Here is an 18,692-nt window from a genome sequence, read left to right on the forward strand (position 1 = left end):
AGAAAAATGGGGGACAAGCGTAAGACTAGCAACAAATCACAGGAGGTAGCATCTTACTCTCCTGTCTCACACACACTCTCTCTCTCTCTCTCTCTCTCTCTCTCTCTCTCTCTCTCTCTCTCTCTCTCTCTCTCTCTCTCTCTCTCTCTCTCTACTCTCTCTCTCTCTCTCCATCTCTCTCTCTCTCTCTCTCTCTCTCTCTCTCTCTCTCTCTCTCTCTCTCTCTCTCTTCTCTCTCTCTCTCTCTCTCTCCTCCTCTCTCTCTCTCTCTCTCTCTCTCTCTCTCTCTCTCTCTCTCTCTCTCTCTCTCTCTCTCGCTCTCATCTCTCTCTCTCTCTCTCTCTCCTCTCTCTCTCTCGCTCTCTCTCTCTCTCTCTCTCTCTCTCACTCACTCACTCTCATCACTCACTGACTGTCTCTCTCACCATCCTAAGTGCAGGTGACCACATCTCTAGTCTAGATCACCATGATTATCAGGCCATCCGTTTGCATCTTTACTTGCTTGTCTTGTTACAGTGAGGGATGCACAGTAAAGGTCTCAAAGGGAACTGTGAGGGGCTCTGGGTTTGCAGCACACACACAGCTCTCGATGTCTTCAACACGTGCTTCCCTTCTCCCCTGTTTGGCAGGGCAACAGTCTGTAGGCAGAGTCAGATATATCGCATTGGTTGACATTCTTTTCTCGTAGAAAAGAGCAGTTGCTCGATGCAACCCACTTATTGAATAAAGCTCTCTGCATTTCAAGCAGTCACAGCACAGGATCTCTGGCAGGTGCATGATCATCTGAGTGTGTGATGGGCTCCTATGTGACCTTCTTAGCTCTGCCAACAGCCCTGCTCAGGTAATCACTCAGATATCAGGGTTTCACATGTGACCTCTGTCGTTAACACAACCATCTCTTAGGACTGTCCAACCCTGTTCCCTAGAGATCTAGCCTCCTGTAGGTTTTCAGACTGTCAACCAGCTGGATGTTTGAATCAGGGGTGCTGGATTAGGACTGGAATGACAATGTATGAGATGGTAGCGCTCCAGGGTTGGACAGGCCTGCTTCAGGACAAGTGTACTATCCTTTGGGTCACATTAAAAAATCGTTTTTTTTTGGTCTGGTTTATGTTTGCAGCTGTTACACAATTCGAAACACATCCAAAAACCGTTTCATTCCATGATATTATCGCATGAAAATATGGCACACGTGACCGGTACCGGCTGTGTCCTTTGTAGCAGGTGCGAGCAGTGAGTAAACCTGTCTGTTTCAGCACATTCACGAGTTCCTGGCTGCAGTCAGACACCGTCGGGGGTTAATCATGGAACAAACTGACCACCTGTTCTCCTCCACAGACGAGGAGGGGCGCCCGCTCTGATTGGTGCATAACTTTGCCTGCTATTTGTAGATATTCTTTGGAAAACAGTCAACCACTGAACATAAAAAAAGTGGTCAGGCCTTTATCATGGGCTTACTGGTGTTAAGAATTGGCACATAATGTGGAATATAGAACATCTGTTACAGTCTCACGATTTCTCTTTCTCTCTTACAAGCGCACCGAATCAATACACACAGACATTGCACACTTATTGTACTCAAACAAGTAGCTACAAGTGCATCTGGCAACAATGTGGATAAATATACAATGGAAGCGTGTGCGTGTATTAACACACACACAAACACACAGACAGGCAGACAGGCCGCCACAACTGCACACGTACAAACACACGTACAAACACACACACACGTGCGCTCGTCTCTAAGAACACACTTCGTGTCGCCTGCCAGCTTTCTGTCTCTGCACGCCGACTGTGTGTCTGGCACTGGGGTAAAGGTCTGGAGACACACAAGCTGTGTGTTCCGGTTGACTTGCGCGCACACACACACACACACACACACACAACGATAGGCTTTATGAATGGCTGGGACTCAGTGAGTGAGTCAACACAAGGGAGCCTACTCAACCCAAACCAGCACCAGGTTTTTGAGATAAACCCCGCTTTCTTTTTTTTCTTTCCCGGACCCACATCCTCCCACAGCATCCAGGATGCATGTTTCAATTAATATACACTTGGCTTTCCTTTAGTTTCACACTGCAAACACTGGTTCTTGGAGGGTGTCAGTCCAAAGATGCATTGTTTGTTTGTTGTGTCAGTCTCACCCCAAGTGTTTTCCAAACAGTGTCTGTGTGTGTGTGTGTGATCGTGTTTGCGTGCATTATGCGTACGCGTGTGTGTGAGTGACAATGTTTGAGTGTGTGGGGGGGGCAGGTGTGACCATGTTTTGCATGTGAGAGTGTGGACGTCCCTTTGCACTGTCGTTGCACAGCTGTAGCAGGTCAGCGGCGCCTGGCTCTCCACGTTGCGTGGAGCGCCAGACTCGCGGGCCCTCCAACACGGGTGCAACAGCAGACAGAGGGGACAGAGAGCTGACCCATCCTGGTGTTCATCCAGTGTCTTTAGGGTGAGCACGCTCCTCATGTCCGACCAGACCCAACGCCACACAGAGACGAACACTCACAGACATTGACACAGCGACACGGCTAAGCCTTCACCACTGCTCCACCATGAGATCCAGCACCCGGCTGACGTTCAGGTCTGAGTCGAGCCCAAAGTCGGTCTCTACGAACGGGGCGACTGGAGGGCTGAGGGGGCGGAGCCCGGAGGTAAGCGTCTCGAGCCATTCGGCAGGGTCAAAGCTCGACGGAGCCCGCCTTTTCCGCGAGGTCACGGCGGAGGGGAGCGGGGAGGAGCAGAGGGGGGGCGGGGGGAGGGGGGCGAGGGCCGCCTGCGGCGTAACCGTGGTCGCAGGCGACGGAGGTAGCTCGAGCAGCAGGGAGGAGCACAGGGGCGAGGACAGGAAGTTGTCATCCTTTGAATGGCGCTGGGAAGGCTGGGATTGGTCGGATTGGGAAGGAGGGGAGGGGACCGGAAAGCAGTTGACTGGGGATTGGAGATCAGACTTGGAGGCGGGGAGAGACTCTGAAAAAAGCAAGAGAGAAAAAGAGAGTTCAGACGGAGGGCTAATAGAACTGGGAACTCAAGCTGAGAGTGTGGGAGCTCATTCCTCTTCAGCACTTAGACACGCCACCTGATTGACAGGTCAGTGGGAGGCACAGTGTGAGCAACTCACCCACACAGCTGATTGGCTCGTCCAGAATGTCGTCTATGGACTGGCTGGGGTCCATCTGGGACGGACAGGCAGAGAGGAGACTGATGACTCACCGCGGTGGCACTGGATTAGACACACGGACGCTCACACACACTCTCTCTCTCTCTCACACACACACACACACACTCTCTCTCACACACACACACACACACACTCTCTCTCGCAGACAGGAGCGCACGCGCATGCACAGACACGCAGGAGCACACACACACACACTCTCACACACACTCTCTCTCACACACACACACTCACACACACACACTCTCTCTCACACACACACTCTCTCTCTCTCTCTCACACACACACACACTCACACACATACACTCTCTCACACACACACACACACACATATACACTCTCTCACACACACACACACACACATATACACTCTCTCACACACACACACACACATATACACTCTCACACACACACACTCTCTCTCTCACACACACACACACACTCACACACATATACACTCTCTCTCACACACACACACACACACACTCACACACATATACACTCTCTCACACACACACACACACACACACATATACACTCTCTCACACACACACTCTCTCTCACACACCCCCACACACAGATACACACACACCAACCTGTGCTTTCTGAATGGCTTCCTGCAGCTCCTCCTCCAGACTGCGGACGCTGGGCGGGGCTGGGACAGGGCTGGCTGTGATCTGCATGGGCAGCTCAAAGTCCTGGCCAATCACGTCGCACGGCTGGCAGCAGAAGACCTGAAGAAGCGGCATGCCAAGTTAGGTTGACAGGAAATCACACAACACAACTTCATGATGTGACATGGTGGATTATTTCCAGTGGACACTTCTGTCTGGGTCTTCATGCCTGTTCGGCTATAACCGTGTTTACCAGTCCAGCTCAGGTGTGTAGATGATGTAGTTGTGTCACGTTAAAGGTAAAAAGTAAGCCGTGATACCAAATCTCCTGTTAGGTGCAGTTACTGGAGGTGTTTGTTTACATTTACATTTAGTAGACGCTCTTATCCAGAGCAACTTACAGTAAGTACAGGGACATTCCCCCGAGGCAAGTAGGGTGACGTGCCTTGCCCAAGGACACAACGTCATTTTGCACGGCCAGGAATCGAACCGGCAACCTTCTGATTACTAGCCCGATTCCCTAACCGCTCAGCCACCTGACTCCCCACTTTACCTGGGTGAAGAGGACCTCGGTCTGACCGTCCTCAGGTTTCCCCCGAGGACATCCAGGCTCCTGTTGCAGAAACAGATGGAGAGGTCCTCCACAAGCCTGGCAGAGGAGGGGAAAGGCAAAAAATGAGCATCATTCATTCCGTTTTCTTTCTTACGCCACACTCTCTCTCGTTGGCTTTTCCCGCTAAATCGCTGCCAGACTGTGTGAGCCATTTATCCCTTTCCATCTGTAAGCCCCCCGGGGGGGTGTTCCTCCTCACCTCGCTGCCCGTCCTGGAGGCCCGCTCCCTGGGTCGGCTCCTGATCCTCTCCCTCATCTCCAGCTCCAGGCTCAGCTCCTGCTGGTGCTGGTGCTGGTGCTGCTCCCGCTCCGACCGCCAGGGGGCGACATGCTGCAGGGGCGAGGAGCAGGAGGGCGAGGGCGATGGGGAGGAGAGGGGGAGGCCCGGGCTGGGGCTGGAGGACGGCGTCGCGGCGGGGGCCAGGAAGACCGCGCCGGACAGGCCGCGCGCATCCCCACGCACGCTCACCGACATCCCTTGGGGAAGACGATTCAGGATTCCGTTTGGAACTCCGCTTGGAATGCCAGTGGGAACGCCGCCGGGAGTTCCATTAGGAAGTCCGCAGGGCTGGGCGTACACGACCTGCTGGACAGGGCTCCTGGGGGTGTCCGGTCCAGAGCCGGGGCTGGAGTTTGGGCTCCGGTTGGTGGGTGGCAATGAGGGCGGGGTGAGGGGGTCCAGGCTGGGGCCCAGCTGGCTGATGGGGGTGGGGGTGAGGCAGGTGTGGGGCAGCTGGAAGGGGTGGAGTCTCTGCAGGAGAGTCGGCTTGGTGCCGGATACAGGAAGGCCTCGCTTACGCAGCTGCTGCCGCAAATCTGACACCTGAGACGGGAGAGGCGGGGGAGGGGGAGAGGGTAAGTGAGAAGGGGAGATTGTGAGGAGGAGTGGTGGTGGAGGGGGAGGGGGGGCAGTAAAGCGGATGGGGGTGGAAATTAACGTTCACTTATCACCTTCGCTCCTGATCTGATCTTGTTTAACAACGTTAGTGTTTTGTGTTTGACCCTCTTACCGTCATGTCAACGAGGTTAGCAGGCAGTAGTTCTGGCTTGTGGGTGGGACCTGTATCCACCAGGGTGGGGTTTGTTACCGTGGAAACTGGCTGAGGCGTGGCCCCATGGAACCTCACCATCTGATTGGCTTCTCCGCTGAAGAGGGGACGGGAAACTGCAAGTGAGCTGAACCATCTGACCCATGGGAAGACGATGCCCATACGTTTCACAAGCAGAATAAACAACCTCACCCTACAGGCATTTCTATACCATCCAAACTCCCATGTGCCAAAGTGTTGAGCCAAATAACATCTTTAACAAATAGCCGCTAGGGGCTCTTGTAAAATCACACCAGTCTCGAAGGCAGCTGAAATCATTAGAGCCTGAGGACACGGCTACAGTATTAAAACTTTTTAGAGGAGGGGGGGGGGGGGGGGCTGTTCCCCTCTATACAGACTAGGAAGCTGCTTACCTGGGGGCCAAGGAGAGCTGCTGCTGTGGGCCCTGGTTCTGCTGGCTCTGCTGGTTCTGCTGCTGTGGGCCCTGGTTCTGCTGGCTCTGCTGGTTCTGGAGGATCTGCAGCTGGAGGAACACTTGCTGCTGCTGGAGGAGGCGTGTGTAGGCGGGGTCAAGGGTCTGGGCGGGGACAGGGCTCTTCTGAGCGGCCGGCCCCCCTGATGAAAGGAAAAACGTCAGGAAGATGTTGAGCTACTGGCTCCTTGATGTTGATGCTGCACAGGTACGAGGTTGTTAAACTGTATTAAAAGCAGGGTCGGTCATGCTGTTAATTTTTTTAATATTTTGGTTTGAATCCTTTCAAACTCAAACCAAAATTGATACGTCCGCAAAACCTACCCACCCTTCTTTTAATATACTGACTTGATTAAATAAGGAAGTGAAGTGAGTCAGCGAATAGGCATACCTGCAGCCCCTGCTCGCTGGTCGGGAGGAATGTACTGGTGATACTTGAGTTTCCTCATCTTGGGTATGGAATCCCGCGGTTTCCGTGGGCGCGAGGGACGGGTGGACAAGAGGGAGGAGAACAGGGAGGAGGGGGAGGGGGAGCTGGGAGACAGCGCTGTCTGAAGCGCGGGTTAGTTTGGGACAGGGGGAAGGAAGAACAGAGGATAGATGTTTGGGGGGGGGTTGAATTAAGAGAGTAGAGAAGAAAGAGCAAGGAAACAGAAGAGAAAAAAAACATTGTTCTAACATTCTCAAATGATGAAACCAACACCGTAGAACAGAGGTACTAATTTGTCTTACAGAACATCTCCTGGTTCCACTGCAGCTCTCATCAAGGCCTTATCGGAGGGCCACATCCTTACATGACAAGCATGAGAGAGACTAACCTGCCCCCCCAACCCCCCCCCCCCCCCCGGTGCTGGCGTTCTGACGTATTACACGGCAGCGGGTGTGGGATCCGACCCACAGGGCCTAGAGATAGATCAGCTGTGTTGACAGCCCCTGTTGGCAGTAATTCATGCACAGACGCCTATAGAGAGGTGGAAGGAAGCAAAAGGTTGTTTGGCGTTTTTTTCCTCCATGTAAACGTACAGGCAGAATACGTTCCTGTACACGGAGCATCTCAGGTTTCCCCACGACAAGGAGTCAAAGGGGCGATATTTTAGCATGAGATGAGAGGCTAATGCATTAGTGTCACATCGGCCTCGTGAGAATTGACAAGCCTGGAATTGTGCTGCGCTGTCAGGACGAACGACTGCACAGCAGGCTGGACGACCTTCTGTCTCTCTCCGTACACTGACCGGCTACATGACAGCTTAGGAACATCAAAAGCAGGATTCCAATGTAACGCTGGTTTCTTTTGTTTCAGCTGAAGTCGATGAGTGTGTGCAGTGTAGGACTGGTCTGTTCTCTGCATCCAACACTTTGCCTTCTAGGCTGTTCTGTCTGACAGTAGCATATGACCAACCCTTAAGTACCTTTGGCAGCAGGGGCGTGTTCTGGGAGGTCAGATACATCCCTTTTGGTCTCCCGGTTGTTGCCATGGAGTTTGAATCAGCCACGGTCATGCTCATTGGCTGGCTGGTGCCCTCGGTTGCCGGGAGCAACGCCAAGCCAGGCTGCAAGTAGCCAAGAAGGACTGAATGTCAGACTATAACGCATTCGCAGACGGCGTTCAGAGAACCGGTTTGCGGTTACAGTTGATCTGTTATGTATACAGTGCTGACTGTGTCCTGGCCATTGGTTTGCATTAATGCTAAATGAGTCTTTGATGTCATTGTTACCTGAGCGTGAGTGGGGCTGTGGGTAAGGGGCGGACCCAAAGGTGACAGGTCACTTAGTGATTGGTCGCCTGAGAGCCCTGGCGACGAGGAGAAGGCTGGAGATTGGTGGACCCCGAGTTGCTCGGGTGACGAGGAGGAGGAGTAGGAGGAGATGTCATCTTCGAAGACATCAGAGGTGTGGGGGAAGGAGACAGGGTCTAAGGTGGGGGGTGGAGGAGGTGGGGGCGGAGAGTAAGGAGAGGGACGGTGTTCTGGAGTGTGTGTGTACAGTTGTGTGGAATAAACGTGTGTGAAGTGTATATACTGTATTTATATATACACGTGTGTGTGTGTGTATGTGTGAGCATGTGTGTGTGGGTTCATAGCTACGCCTGACACGTGTTCACTCACAGTTCTCCAGGGGCAGGGCGTGTTTGTGCAGAAGGTCCAGGGGACCCTGCCGGCAGTGGATCACTTCACTGAGGTCCTCCGCAAGCCTGGTCTTCTTCTCCCTCTGGCCTCCACACACACTCCTGACTGGGGGAGGAGAGGGGAGGAGAGAGGCAAAGGGAGATAGGAGCCAATGAGATAAGAGAGGAGACGAGAGAGGGAATCAACAGGAGTTTAGAGCAGGTGTGTTTTTTCTCTTGAATAACTGTATAGCTGTAAGCAAACAGTTTCCGTTAAAAGCAGTAGGGGTCTCAAAACTTGGCGACATGTCTGCCTGTAGGGACACGTGTACCCCTGGGGACATGTCTGCCTGTAGGGACACGTGTACCCCTGGGGACATGTCTGCCTGTAGGGACACGTGTACCCCTGGGGACATGTCTGCCTGTAGGGACACGTGTACCCCTGGGGACATGTCTGCCTGTAGGGACACGTGTACCCCTGGGGACATGTCTGCCTGTAGGGACACGTGTACCCCTGGGGGACATGGCTGCCTGTAGGGACACGTGTCCCAGGGGGACACGTGTCCCCATGGCTGCTCGCATGCAGGCACACACCAACATACGCACACACACCTACACCTTGATAAACAAACTTCTCCAAAACCGCCATATTTATGTGTAGAAAATGAGTTTGGAGTGCCCAGGTAACGGGACGTCCTGTAATCTTCAACAGACGCAGAAGAAAAGAGGAGGAGAGAGATGTGGAGCAATGGACAAAATTGAGGTCTCTGTCCGTGTATGGGCGGGCTCATCACGTTCTGTCAATCACATATCGGTTTCTGTGATTGGACACTGCTGGGAATGGAGGGCAACAAGGTACTAGTGAGTCACATTTCTGTGGGATTGACAGCTGATGGAGAGAAGAAAAAAAAAACAGCCCATTGCAGAGTTCAGAGGCTTCATTTCCTCACATAGCTCCAAAGGTAGAGAGGGTCTTTAGGATAGGAATGGGGCAATAAGATAAGAGAAAATGAAGAGCGGTAAGGAGAGAAGGAGAGTACCATGTGTGGCGGACATTCTCTTGAGCATAGACAAGCCGATAAAAGTGTTGTACGCAGAGAGCATTTTAAAACTGTGCTCTAAATCTGCAAAAAGAGCGTCACCTTGTGCAGTTTCAGTGTTCAGACCACCAGGGGGCGACTTCTGAGTGGCACCGTCATCAGTTAGACGCTGCATGAAGAAACAGCAAGTCAAACCAAGAACCACAGAATCCTAGTTTCATCTCCCTCTCAGCTCAGTCAAGTCAGAGACCACGGTGGCCATTGTGCAAGTGGCCAAAAGATCGATTTGATTGATTTGGGGGGGGGGGTCGTCAATTCTTGATATTGATTTCAGTTCCCGTCCTCAGTTGACTGAGCTGTAGTGAGGCAAGTTTTCAACCCTGTTAACAGCGGCAGTAGCGAATTCCACTGCAGTGAGCCTACTTGCGTCACACATCACAACCGTAAAAAACATAGCCAATTAACTCTGTGGTATAACATTCTAAGTCTGTCATTGAAGAGTCTAATTTTGATTGGAAAAACAGCTGGGAATTCAGCTGTTTATTCGTTCTATTTTTGTCCATAGATTGTACCATCATGTTATGCATTTTGCAATTAAGAAGATGTTTTACTTACCAGAGCTTCACTCTGGCATTTCTCTCCTTTTTGAGAGGGACAGGTAGATTTCAACCCTATAGAGAACAAGAGAAACAAATACTAGAGTTCAAAGCTTTCTGCATTAGTTGGAGGCTTATATACACCACTAAGCAATAGCCTTTAACTTTGAGATTGTATTTCATAGTTCCTGTAGATAGAACAAGTGAAAGAAGAATCCTGCAGGAAACATTTGTAAGTGTACTGCAGAAATTAATAATGTATTTCATGTGAATAAAGTGCTTTTAATGAATGGAACTTATTGAGCAGCGGAAGTGAAAATTGAAATTGGACTGTATGCTAAAATCGAAGAAGGCTTTGAAAGTTGGCCGATATCAATCATGCACTTGGTATAATCACAGGTATATTAGGAGGGGGATGGATCAATAGTAAACAAAACTTATGAAATGTGGGTCAGAAAAATAATAATACGGTACGAGACTGCGTCATCAGCATCTAGTGACAAACATCTACTGACTATCAGTCAAACCCACTAACCAGAGTCGGCATTGATTTCATTCTGCTGCCTTCGGTTCTGAATCCTCAACTGCAGGACTGAAAGAGGAAAAGCAACATTTCAGATGTGGATGTAAGGGTCAAATTATCTGACTCTTGTACAGTAACTTAAGATAGGCCATCTGATGTTCACTAGTGGAAAGCATAGGTCCAAACTGCTGAATTTGCCTGAATTATACAACCCAGAAGCGGTAATGCTGAACTGTGAACCCTATTAAGGCCGGAATCCCCATTACTATTCTTGTTTATTTAAAAAAAAATTACCATCACTATTTACAATGTGGCCGCATCACTTCCGCATAAGGCTTAAGCCAGCCAGGTCAACATCATCCGGTAAGTTAGGTTAGCTAGCTTAGTGCTCTCACACAAAATGCCGCTTTGGTGAGGAGTTTGGGTGGTCATCCCAAAATGACAATTAACGATGTACATAGGATTCTATGTTGCTGCCCTTCAAGCAAGACGGTTCAAATTGTATGTTTCGAGCTACATCGACAATTACGAAGGTAAGGTTTATCTAACTCAGCTATCACTAGCAAGCTATTGAACGGGTTTGGGCAGTAACATTAGCTAGGCTAGCTAGTTAGCAATTTTTGTTCCCTATCAGTAATGTAACATGTCGTTACAGTTTCTAACAAAAATCGGGAAAACGGGTGATCTGTCACAAATTAGATCTAGCTACGGGTTAGGTCTAGCTAAGGGTTAAATGTCGCTAGGGAAACAACACGCTTGAAGCAGTTATTATCTGGCATCTTTGAAAATGCTGTTTGTTCTTTTGTGTATCTTACAGCCTTTGCTACAGCCTTTGTAAAGCCACAGAAGATTCCATCCCATACTTCTGAGCCCCAGGGGGCCACTGCAGGAAGGTAACCATATGTACCCTGTAGTCTGATACGGCCTTGTAACAGTATAGTGATGTGGCTCTGCAATCTGAAGAGAGGCCCCACCACACAGACACATACTCCATCATAAATTGATATGTCATGTAGAATATGAGACCAATCACACATGCAGGGGGGGGCACACACACACACACCTTCACACACTAACAGGTGAAGCACAGTTGGGGTTGGGTCGAGGGGTAATTACACCGGGTGACTTTTCCCACAATGCATTTCGACTGAGAGACATGGTGGGGGGTGGGTGGGAGGCGGGTCGGTAACTGTTCATCCGTCAGTATGTCTATTTCTGTCACCCCCATCCCCCATTTCAGCTGCCCCTCTCCCTCCTTCCCTTCCCTTCCCTTCCTCGCTCACTGGTTGTCATGCATGCTAAGTTAACTCTTCCTTCTCTGATGACTACAAACACAGTAAAATCACTCATAATCCACACGTAAGTCTTATTCTGCAGTATACATTTCCATAATCTTTGGAGGACGACTGACATGTTCTGTCAGGAACAGCATTATACTTCCAAAACCAATTACCGCTACACTGACCAAACCCTTTGTGGAACAATGCAGACACAAACACACCCAGTTCAAACACCCCAGCTGCCCCGTCAAGTCGTCGTTGGTGACAGGTGGTGGTAAACCTAGCGGAATGTCACTTCCTGTCCTTTCTATTTTACCAGACGTTTACTAGAGCAGCCGTGTGGGAGAACAGGACGACAACAAGGACTAGAGGACGCACTAAAGACATTCCAAGGTGGCTGGGGAGCGTCTCTGGTGATGTTAGGAGCTTGATTTGCTTTGGCAGACAAAGTTACCTGTATTTCACATTGATGCGTTTGGAGTAGTACCTGGGGCGATCCTCAAAGGCAGGTTAAATGAGGGCTCCATTAAACGGAGACAAACCCAGAAGTCAAAAGGCCAGGATGGAGTGACAGAAAACGGGTACAATCAAAGATCTTTCTAAGATCCTTCTCAGGTCCTTCTCAGATCATGTTCTTGTCTCTGCTGGTTGTGTTTGACCTCCCTAGCTACGAGCCACATGCTCCAAACCCCGCTAATCATGGATGTCAACAACACCCGCCCCCCCAGCACGCTCTGGGTCTCAGCGGTCAACCTCCATGTCATCCAGACATGAAGAGGTCGCCAACCCTGTGGTCGTTCCTCTGTGTACTCATCAGGCTCTGGAGAGCGGCGCTCGATCCATACCGCCGCATCTGTCGGCCGGCCATCCCTCAGACCACATTGACCGTTTTAATAAATCGTGTTACAAAGACGCGACCGATCTGCCGATAGCCCTCATCGCTGCGATCGTTTCCGATTACCTTGTTGTCAGATGCAAATGGCGGCCGGTCGCCATGGTGACCGCGGAGAGGCAATCGATCGGTTGCGGCAGTCCATTTAGACTGATCAGTATCCAAGGCATCGCCCGCTATCACTTCTAACCAGCAACCCCCCCCCCCACCCTCCCAACCCTACTATCACCCCCGACCCTTACCACCATGAGTACCACACAACAACCCACCTCTATTACCCCCCCGCCCCCGCCCCCCCGCTTCCCAGTCCTCACCTGAGCGGAATTTGTTCCGGATGAGAAGCGACCTCTCAGAGGCCAGCAACGTCATGACGGAAGAGGAGAGGATGTTCAGAGAGGGACCCTGATTTAACCCCGCAGGCGGGATTCAGGAGGAACGGCCTCTTCCTGTTCTGCTTCTATCTGTTGGGGAAGGAGTGAGGAAGAGAGAGAGGTGTCTCTAGATATGTAAGACTTGAGAGAGAGAGACAGACAGAGAGACAGACAGACAGACAGAGAAAGAAAGAAAGAGAGAGACAGACAGAGAGACAGACAGAGACAGAGAGAGACAGACAGAAAGAAAAAGAGAGAGAGAGACAGACAGAGAGGCAGAGAAAGAGAGACATGCAGAGAGAACACCACAGCAAACGGCAGAAAAGACAGAAAAAGGCAAGCGAAACACACACTCTCCCCGACAGACACAAGCTGAGCGCTGGTGCGTTGAGAAACACCAGGACCGACTACAACAGGCCTTCCAAGACAGGCTGTCATCATAATCACACCAGGAGACTGAGAGGCCCACGTACATGGATCAGAACGACAGGAAAAGAGAGAGCGAGAGACAAGAGTGGGACTGGCGCAGTCTGAGTGACAGGGACAGCGGTCCTCACGGATGCTTCGACGCCAAAACATTGGAGCTCACGAGACACTGATTATAGCGGACACACAGGCGCAGCGCCTCTCGCAGAGGAAACGTCCTCCCTGACGGCTAAGACGCACAGATTTACACTGAGAGGAGACGCGAGGGAGAGGAGAGACAGAAGGTTAAACACTGAGAGAAGCAAAACACCAGAGAGAAACAGATTGTTACACCAATACACTTTATTAGTGCACAACACACTATTCAACACACTATTCAACACACTATTCAACACACTATTCCACATAGAGCAGAAGGTAGACAGGAATACCCACACCTAAAGAACACAAAACAGGATAGCTCCAGTTCAGCTGAGACGTGGATGAGAGTGCAGGTACGCTCGCATGCACATGCACACTGACACACGCACTCCTTATTCAGCTGAGACCTGAGCTGAGACCTGACATCTGACCGACCCCAATCAGTAAAACAAATGAGTGATCAAGTCTTCGTCTCTGACACTGTAGGCCACTGTAGTAAGGCAGGAAGCAAAGAAAAATAACGAGAGACAAGGGGGGGGGGGGAAGAATAAAGAGAATACTTACTGGAACAGAGAGAAATCCCTCAGGGGAAGATGGAGTAGATTTAAGATCAAATTGGAGAGAGGTGCAAAAAGAAGGAAGAAGGTAGGAAAGAGAGAATTTCGTAGTGTGTTTAATAACGATTTCTTTCTTTCATGTTCTTTTTCATATCCTTTCTTTCTGTCGGTGTCTCTCGGTTCCCCTGAAATAAAAAAAGGGTTTCCCTGAAGTTGAATGTAAGAAGGACTGGAGGAACCTTAGGATCCTTCCTTTCTTCCTCACGGTCAGCGCTCAGTGTTTGTTTCTCGATCTCTCGATCCCTCTCTCTCTCTCTGTCTGCCCCTCGGTCTGTCCCCCACCCCACAGCGCCTGGGATCCCTGGTGCCAACTGTGAGGCACTGTCAAAGTTAGCCCCCAGCCCAACCCCCCCCACACTCCAACCCTTTCTGTGTCCCTCCACCCCACCCCCCAAACCACAGGCATATGTTGACTCATTGACGGATGCAGACACTGGGCAGCGAGAGGGGCTTGTGTGTGTATTTCCATCTTTGTAAAAAGCATCTGCAAAATATCAATCGAGTTGGAAAAGCAACGTGCCCACCCATCCCTCACGAGGTACAGAACTGGGGATCGCACTGATCGCTCCTCTCGCTTCACCAAAGAGAACCACACAATCAGGGCCGTGAGGTTCAGAAGAGAACCACGCGATCAGGGCCGTGAGGTTCAGAAGAGAACCACGCGATCAGGGCCGTGAGGTTCAGAAGAGAACCACGCGATCAGGGCCGTGAGGTTCAGAAGAGAACCACGCGATCAGGGCCGTGAGGTTCAGAAGAGAACCACGCGATCAGGGCCGTGAGGTTCAGAAGAGAACCACGCGATCAGGGCCGTGAGGTTCAGAAGAGAACCACGCGATCAGGGCCGTGAGGTTCAGAAGAGAACCACGCGATCAGGGCCGTGAGGTTCAGAAGAGAACCACGCGATCAGGGCTGTGAGGTCCGGGCTGAACGCTTTTCTGTACCGTCGTACAAGGCCTGTGTGATTGGGTGATTTAAAATGTACAGGACAGGATGATATCATGTGGTGTTCCATTCAAGGAAAGCAACTTGGTATATGGCCCTGTCTAAATACCTACATGTCACCCTCCTTAGAAATGACACCGAGAGCACCAAGATGGCTGCAGTCTTGCATTTGTGTGTGTGTGTGTGTGTGTGTGTGTGTGTGTGTGTGAGAGCATGACAGAAACACACAGCTGGAAAAAACACTTTGTGTCCCAGTGAGTTGATGTCTGTCCGTGTGTTTGACAAAGTCCCTAACACTGTCCCTGGACCTGCCTGCGGTTACTTCAATCAACTTTCTGACCTGCCCTCTACAGCAGTGTCTGTGCGTTTACGTGGGTACTTACATTGTGTGTGTGTGTGTGTGTCTGTGTGTGTGTGTGTCTGTGTGTGTGTGTGTGTAACCAATGGGCTGTGCAAGGGGAGAGGGGGAAGGGAGGTCGTTTTAGAAGCACCTGTTCTGCTAGTTTGACAGACAGGCTGACGTGTGCTGGTTCAGCAGGTCAGGGAGGGAGGGAGGGAGCAGAGAAGGTGCTTGGCAGAGAGAAGAGATGGGGTAGAGAGAGAGAGAGAGAGAGAGAGAGAGAGAGAGAGAGAGAGAGAGAGAGAGAGAGAGATAGAGAGAGAGGGGGAGATGGAAGGTGTGGGCAGAGGGGAGAGAGAGTGCAGGAGGGGGTTGGGAGAAATGTGGAGGGGGTGTAAGGTTTACAGGCAGAGGAAGGGAAATAAATAACAGGGAGAGAGAGAGATAGAGAGAGAGAGAGAGAGAGAGAGAGAGAGAGAGAGAGAGAGAGAGAGACAGTGGGAGAAGACTAGATCAGGATAATGAGGATAGACGGCTTGCTATGTCACAGTTGACCTTTAGGCAGGAATCCTATGATCTCTGGATTCCCTGTACCAAGCAGGAACATGTTCTGTATCTAGTGTGATGTATTCAGATTTGTAAACGGATTGACAAGTTCTCGATAGAATTTTATCGAGAAATAATCCCTTTCAAACTGTCGTTTCATTTCCAGTCTGGTTCAGCTCCCTCTCCTGTCGGGTCCTGTTCCGTGACACATGCTGATGGCATCGTTCTGTATTAAAGGAAACATGATGTTGTTCTTCTTCAGCATCACCCTCGAGCGCGGGACTCCCTTTCTGATCACCACCTGTTCCTCTCTGTCTCTCCCTCCCTCCCTCTCCCCCTCTCTCCCTCTCTCTCTCTCTCTCTCTCTCTCTCCCTCTCCCCCTCTCTCTCTCTCCCCCTCTCTCTCTCCCTCTCCCCCTCTCTCTCTCCCTCTCTCCCTCTCCCCCCCTCTCTCTCTCTCTCTCTCTCTCTCTCTCCCCCTCTCTCCCTCTCCCCCTCTCTCCCCCTCTCTCTCTCCCTCTCCCCCTCTCTCTCTCTCTCTCTAGAGCAGTAACCCTGCAGTGTGTCTGCTGAGGAAGGAATCCTGTGCATGGTGGTAACCTTTCCCATAGCACTGTAACACACACACACACCACAGGCACCCTCTATAGACTCTTCTCACCCACACAGTCACCGTTACTCACATGCACTACACGTCTTCAATGCAATGTCAACTGAGGGGTTACGTTTGCAGGATGAAGCAGAAAATCTTCCAGCCATGTCAGATGTTGTGATGATCCGAAAGTGATTCTCTTGAGGACTGATGAACGGCTGGTTTATCCTCCAGGTCTGAGGAGGCAGGAGATATTACAGGGTGAGTCTGCCCCCTTGTGGCCACCGTTTGCAAAGACATCTATGACCAGTTCTATGTCATGTACTGTAAGCAAGTCAGCCCAATGATAAACATTTGTGTAAGTTCAACACCTAAATCTTTTCATGAACCTTACATAGCTGTTTCAAAAGGGACTTGGTTACGTCCAATCTGTCTTCTGGAGTCCAGAAACGTTTGCCTTTCCTCTAAACTCCACGTTCCACTTGCCTGATTCTCTCTTCCTCTTCATCACTGTTCTCTTCATCCCCTTCCCTCCCTCACTCCACTCCTCTTTTCTTCCTCTCTCTCTCTTCAACTGCTTGGCCATGTGCCCTGTGCCACTCAGAGGGCCGGCTGCATGTGCCAACTCAGCCTCTCTCACACACACACATGAACACACACACACTTACACACTAACACACACACACACGCACACTTACACACACACACGAACACACACAAACACACACGAACACACACACAACCCCCACAGATCTCTCTGCCTCCTCTCTGTCCCCTCAGTCCATCTGTCTGTCTGTCGCCTCTCTTTGAAGCTCCGTCCAAATTGAACGAGTACCAGTGACACACACACACACACACACACAGTTAAACACATGCCCAGCTGGAACCCTGATCTCCCACACCAGGACAGCTAAATATTCAACACCATCACACCGAGAAACTGATTAAATCAAAAGTACAGCGATGCTTCGGCCTTAGTGGCGTCAATTAGAGAAGGAAAGACTAGTTCGGTCCAACATACCCGTTTCCAACAGACCAGCGCTGCAACGCTGAACAAAGCACTTGACCTCGGAGAGGCCTTACAGCAGCGGAGGTGTGATTCAGTGTTTCTGCAGAACACAGGGGTCACGACCCCAGGCTGTTCTAGGGGTCTTCTCTAACAGGCTCCGGACACGCAGCATGGCGGTGACAAAACGGATCTGAAATCCCTCCGCGATCTCTCAGCTTCGAGGCGCCGCACTTGCTGCTAATCCGAATTAGATGTCGAGTTGTATGAATATTTATGACTAAATAGCAAAGATGGCATTTGGGTTTTCTATTTCAGCGCAGTGACGCACACTTGACACGTGGTGACACCAGCTTCTGTACGGTGTAGGAGGCATCCCAGACCGGTCGACCCACAAGATCTGGACGACTCCGCAGCCTAACCAGGCAGGCCAGTTTGGGAAGACAGTACTTAATCGCTTATCTTCAGTTCAGCTCTGCTGGACCCGCCGCCTGAAATGGAGCAGAAAATTGGAGTGAAGGAGAAAAAACAGAAGGCTGTCTTGTAAACCCAATTAAACCCTGGAGGCGGTCCAGAGCCTCGGGCCTCAAACCTGTCTCCCCCGCTCAGCGCAGAGCTGGCCTGCAGTTTCTGCACACTCTGCTGTTTTCTTTTCTCCCTAGTAGGTAATTGATTGTTTACAGTCACTGATAGGCCAGAGAGTCCATTATCTGGCATCTCAGCTTTGAATCAGCCCACTGCAGGAGTCTAAGGTAGGATGACAGTACACTAGACTGCCAACTTTTGGTCACTTGTTAAGTAACATTACCTTGACAGGCAAGGATGAATTTCCCTCAAGAACGACATCCTTTCTAAAAGAGGGCCTAAATGAAAAGCATTGAACAAAAGTTTGAAACAAACATACATACTGCAGTGCAGTGCAGCAAAAGGGATGTTTAATTGAAACGAGTTACTTTATCAAAACTCTTGATAGTATTTATAATAAGCACAGCACTTTTGGTCAAACCTTTTAAAGACCCTGCAGGAACAGGAAAAAAACAAATCAGGTGCTAAAAAAAATCAGTGTTTGACAGGAAAAATATTCATTAAGACTCACTAAACTGTAATATGCAAAAGCAAACTTTCCAAGAGAGTATAATCAGTCCGTCCCAAACACACGGTTCTTAAATAAGCTCCAATTCGGGAAATAGGGCACACTTATTGGAATGACATCACTTTGTGTAACATTGTTAAAAATCAGGAGAGTGCTTAAGTTTCTTCAAAAGCATCAAATTATCTTTTTACTCAAGTCGGTCAAATGGAATAAAATGGTTCTGACTAACACGCTTTGCATCAATTGGAATATATTATATATAT

At 50.3% G+C, this 18,692-nt stretch overlaps 1 protein-coding gene across 3 annotated transcripts; it reads right to left on the minus strand.

The window, feature by feature from the left end:
• Window positions 1-1,983: 1,983 nt before the first annotated feature.
• si:dkeyp-69b9.3 (myocardin) lies at window positions 1,984-14,165 on the minus strand. Of its 3 annotated transcripts, none has more exons than XM_062465770.1 (16): window positions 13,858-14,165; window positions 12,670-12,816; window positions 10,196-10,252; window positions 9,680-9,735; window positions 9,167-9,233; window positions 8,026-8,151; window positions 7,636-7,832; window positions 7,330-7,470; window positions 6,312-6,369; window positions 5,862-6,063; window positions 5,410-5,545; window positions 4,599-5,222; window positions 4,340-4,435; window positions 3,769-3,906; window positions 3,116-3,170; window positions 1,984-2,964 (listed from the first exon to the last, which is right to left on the minus strand). In XM_062465770.1, the coding sequence occupies exons 2-16, from the start codon at window positions 12,722-12,724 to the stop codon at window positions 2,534-2,536; spliced, it is 2,439 nt and encodes an 812-aa protein (XP_062321754.1). In that variant the 5' UTR covers window positions 12,725-12,816; window positions 13,858-14,165; the 3' UTR covers window positions 1,984-2,533. The 3 variants fall into 3 exon arrangements, with proteins under 3 accessions (XP_062321754.1, XP_062321753.1, XP_062321755.1); XM_062465769.1 differs by having other exon boundaries at window positions 6,312-6,471; XM_062465771.1 differs by lacking the exon at window positions 7,330-7,470 and having other exon boundaries at window positions 6,312-6,471.
• Between the last annotated feature and the right edge of the window lie 4,527 nt (window positions 14,166-18,692).

Source organism: Osmerus eperlanus, chromosome 7, assembly GCF_963692335.1.
Source record: "Osmerus eperlanus chromosome 7, fOsmEpe2.1, whole genome shotgun sequence".
Taxonomy (NCBI): domain Eukaryota; kingdom Metazoa; phylum Chordata; class Actinopteri; order Osmeriformes; family Osmeridae; genus Osmerus; species Osmerus eperlanus.